The sequence below is a fragment of the Apium graveolens genome, chromosome 8 (genome assembly GCF_009905375.1).
Source record: "Apium graveolens cultivar Ventura chromosome 8, ASM990537v1, whole genome shotgun sequence".
NCBI classification, from domain to species: domain Eukaryota; kingdom Viridiplantae; phylum Streptophyta; class Magnoliopsida; order Apiales; family Apiaceae; genus Apium; species Apium graveolens.
This window is the reverse complement of record NC_133654.1, coordinates 37,000,799-37,004,911: the sequence shown is the minus strand read 5'-3', so window position 1 is coordinate 37,004,911 and position 4,113 is coordinate 37,000,799. Positions and strand designations below refer to the sequence as shown.

At 31.2% G+C, this 4,113-nt stretch overlaps 1 protein-coding gene across 1 annotated transcript; it reads left to right on the top strand.

Moving 5' to 3' along the window:
* Positions 1 to 548: 548 nt before the first annotated feature.
* Positions 549 to 1,735, top strand: LOC141678583 (uncharacterized). Its single transcript, XM_074484926.1, has 2 exons — positions 549 to 704; positions 916 to 1,735. Exons 1-2 carry the CDS (start codon positions 690 to 692, stop codon positions 1,375 to 1,377), a joined length of 477 nt encoding a protein of 158 aa, XP_074341027.1. The 5' UTR covers positions 549 to 689; the 3' UTR covers positions 1,378 to 1,735.
* The last annotated feature ends 2,378 nt before the right edge of the window (positions 1,736 to 4,113 follow it).

The following is a 4,113-nucleotide window of genomic DNA, read 5'->3' as shown; positions in this document are numbered from 1 at the left end:
AGGAACGAGACATGCAATTTAAGAGCATCTCCGAGATAATCATGTTTTGCTTCTCTAAATTATAATAAAATAATTGTTATCCAAAATATTAGAAATTAAAAAGTTGTTTAACTCCGACGTATTATGTATATTGATCACCTATAATAAAACGAAAGTTATTTACCGGCAAATTAAAAGCAGGGACAAAGCAATAGAAAACCAAAGAACATGAAAGCATGATAGCTTGATAGTCATAGTAACCTGCAGCCACATTACTATGCTCCACAAAGCACAAATACACAAACCCCCTCAACAAAAGATTTCTCAACAATTGGTCTCTCCATGTGGAGTGCCATTTCATTATTTACTTTACATAATATCATGATAATATATAATATTGCAAAAAAAAAAAATCTATTTTGATATGTTTAGGGTTTTCCCTTATAAAGTGAAAAACCATATGCAAGTAGACAGACTAATGTAATCTTTATGTCAGTGAATGAGATGGCAATTTGCTAAATAAGATTCCTTTTGGCCCTCTCTCTCTCTCTCATTAATTTTGTTAAACTAATTTATAGTGCATTTTTGATTTTACACCACTATATATAGCTCTCACATTGATCATTTCCCTTCACCTCACTCTCACTCTCACTAAATATTTTCTACCTTGTTTTTAGAAGCTCACTCAGCCAACTTCTCATTCTTTAACAATGGCCACTCTTGAGGTAATTATGTACAGATTTAAGACTACCTGGAAGTGGTCTTATTATCTTCTAACGTGTGATGAATTCTATATGTGTACATGTTTGATTACAATGAAGATTACGAGTACGATTATTATCGATCGATCCCATTAATTTAATTTGTGTCACAAAAAAAACAGTGGATATATTGATTAATATAGTATTGTTTGAGAACTGGACTTTGTAATTGCAGGTTGAATCAGTTGTTGCACAAACATTGCCAGAAATCACTACACCCGAACCGGAGGTGATCGCACCGGAACCAGCCAAGGAAGAGGTAGTAGTAGTAGAAGCAGCAGCCCCAGCTGAGACAGAGGCCGAGAAGCCAACTGAAGAAACGGCCGAAGTTGCTGTACCAGCCGAGGAGCCAGCAGCAGCTCCAGTTGAATCTGCAGAAGTCGTGTCAGTCGAAGCTGAGGAAGTTGTAGAGGCAACTGAAGAAGTACCAGAAGAGTCACCAGTAGTAAAGGCTCCAGAAGTAGAACCCGAGGCTGTCGTTGAGGCGCCAAAAGAGGAAACTCTGGTGGAAGCCGAACCTGTTGCTCCAGCTGCAGAAGCGGAGGAAGCAGCTGCAGCTCCAGCGGAAGTGACAGCATCTGAAGTCGTTGAGGCACCTAGTACTGAAGTTCCGGTCGAGACCAAGACTGAGGAATAGATGGCTGCAAGCCTTCAACACGTATTTTGTACGTGCATGAAGCAGAAAGCCTATCAAAGGCTATACTATTATTCATATAGATAAAGCCTTGGAGTTTGTTTTAGGTTGCAGTTTATAATGAATTGGTTGACTGTTTTCTTGTAATACTTTTCTATTTTCTTTTTAGTTATATTGGTATTTTGAAGGTCGATTTTGTAAAAGTACCTTGATATCCACGTCAGATACTTTGCTAAGTAGCAAATATAGGTTGGTTATGAGTCGGAAAAGTGTATGGACGTTGGTGAAGAGGTCTGATTTACTATGGTGTTGTGATAATATGGTTTGGTATATTCAGGTTTTTAGTAACATGTTTTTCCTACATTTACTATTTGTAATTGTGCCGAATATACACGGTTTGCGGTTTGGCAACTGCACCCTTGGTTTACTATTTGCACTCTTCTAAAAGACGTCTATAGGAAGATGTTAAGTGTATTGAATTGGTTTCAAAAAATTTATAAAATGTCACGTGTAAAATTTTTATTGACAAAATTAAAATGGATCCTTGTATTTACCTTAAAAATATCAATAAAATTATTACATATTGTCACATTTGTAACAATTATTTTTATCATTTTTTGTGACTGTAACATTACTTTTATATATATATCAGTCTGTTGTCCCTAAAAGCCTAAGCAATGGAAGCCCATTTATTGCTTTTCTTGAATCCCATTTAGATCATCTTCAATAATTGACACTTTTCAAGAGTGCCAATTTTGCCACATAATTAAAAATATTATATTTTATATTTTTTCTCTTTTATATAATTTTTAGCACCATTCTTTTAAAAAGTACTCAAATGGTTGGCATCATAAGATGCCAAACTTCACTAATTCAGTAAAAAAATTATGAGATGTCAATTTTTGTAATCTCAAATTGACACCCTTATGCCAACTCATTTGACATTTTAATGACATCTCTAAATTTTAATGAAGTGATAGTAAATATACCAAGTCACGTCATATTAGATGACATTGCCCTCCCGTCATATATATGAAATTGCCACCCTGTTGACACCATTAAGTTGCTCTATGAGGTAAGCAAAAAACTAGATTGGTTTATTTAAAATTTTGGATAATATTATTTATAAATTATTTATAAGTTGTTAAAGTGTTTGATAAATCATAACTTATAAGTTATATTTTTTTTAAAAAAATCAAAATTTTAATATAATACCCCCTTCATTCATTTTTAGTTGTTATATTTCTTTTTTTATCGGTCAAATTGACATATTTTTGCCAAAATTAAATATTATTCTTATATTATTTTAAAAAACTGAAATTTATATATTAAAGTAGATTAAATGTACTTTTGAATCATATAATTTTTTTTGTTAATTATAAAATATGAATAAACTTCAAAAATTTTGATAAACTTGACCACACAAAAGTCAAATATGAAAACTAAAAAGGATGGAAGGAATAATATATTGTATACATGAATAGAAAATTCAAAAAGACAAAATTTAAAACATAAATATATTGAAAATCAAGATCTGACGATATATAAAGTACTACTTTTGTATTCTCAACATTCAAAATATATGTTACCTATCATATTTCTAAAAACTTTAAATTTATTTTTTTTAATTGATTATTTTAAAGTATCTATAATAAATCCAAACTCAGAGTCAAAAAAAACATGACCGATCATCTTTAGATCTTAAAAACAATTTTTAAACCATAATTATATCTAAACTCTTAACATATTTTTAAAAGCTAATATACAGTTAAATCTCTCTAAAATTATACCCTTGGGACCAGTAAAAAAAATATTATTTTTTTGAATTTATTACTTTATCGATATAATATTATTTTATAATTTATTGATAAAGTAATATTTTATTACTTTACCGAATTAATATCTTAAATGCTAATAGTATTGCTGACATGACTTGAAATATTAATGTGAAAATAACCACAATTGCAAATTATTTTCGATATTGCAAGATTCGTTGAGAGGAAAATTATGAACAGGAACTCGGTGAATTAATACTTTGAATAAATTACTTGTTACAATACGAGCAAAATATATCATAAGTTGCGATAGATTCATATATTGAAAAGAACTAAATTTTGTAACTCATGTACATTAATTACATGTGTGTATATATAATTTTAAAATTATTACTTTACATATTATGTAACACCCCCAAATTTAAGGTCGGGAATTCGGGTTGTTACGATAACTTAATATTGTCTAATAAATAATTAATCCTCTTTTCACATCATTACTCGACCTTTTAACCAAACTCACACACACATGTTATATGCTCAGAAACATTACTAAATTAACGTTAAAGTATTTAGGTTATTACAGACCAAAGGAAATTATCTCAAAAGGGTGAACGCCGAGAACAGCTCTACATGAGACTGGCTCGGGTAACAAATAGTCTTGGTTCAAGTACTCAAAAGGAAACTATCTCTACTCGTCTACCTGAGGTGGCTGGCGGACGAACAGTCTACGGTACTCACGTGCGTCTCCTACCCGTTTGCGGGCAGTCGTCCTGGTTCGGGCCATGCTGGTAATTTGTTGTGATATGATATTTATAAAAGCAAGAGTGAGCACTAACGCTCAACAAGATATAAATATCCATTATTTAAATATGATCATTTAGGGAAAAACAACCATTAAGCATTGTATATCCAAGGTTTCTAAAATTTTATATTCTTGTCAATTTTATGATAAACTCAACTTTAA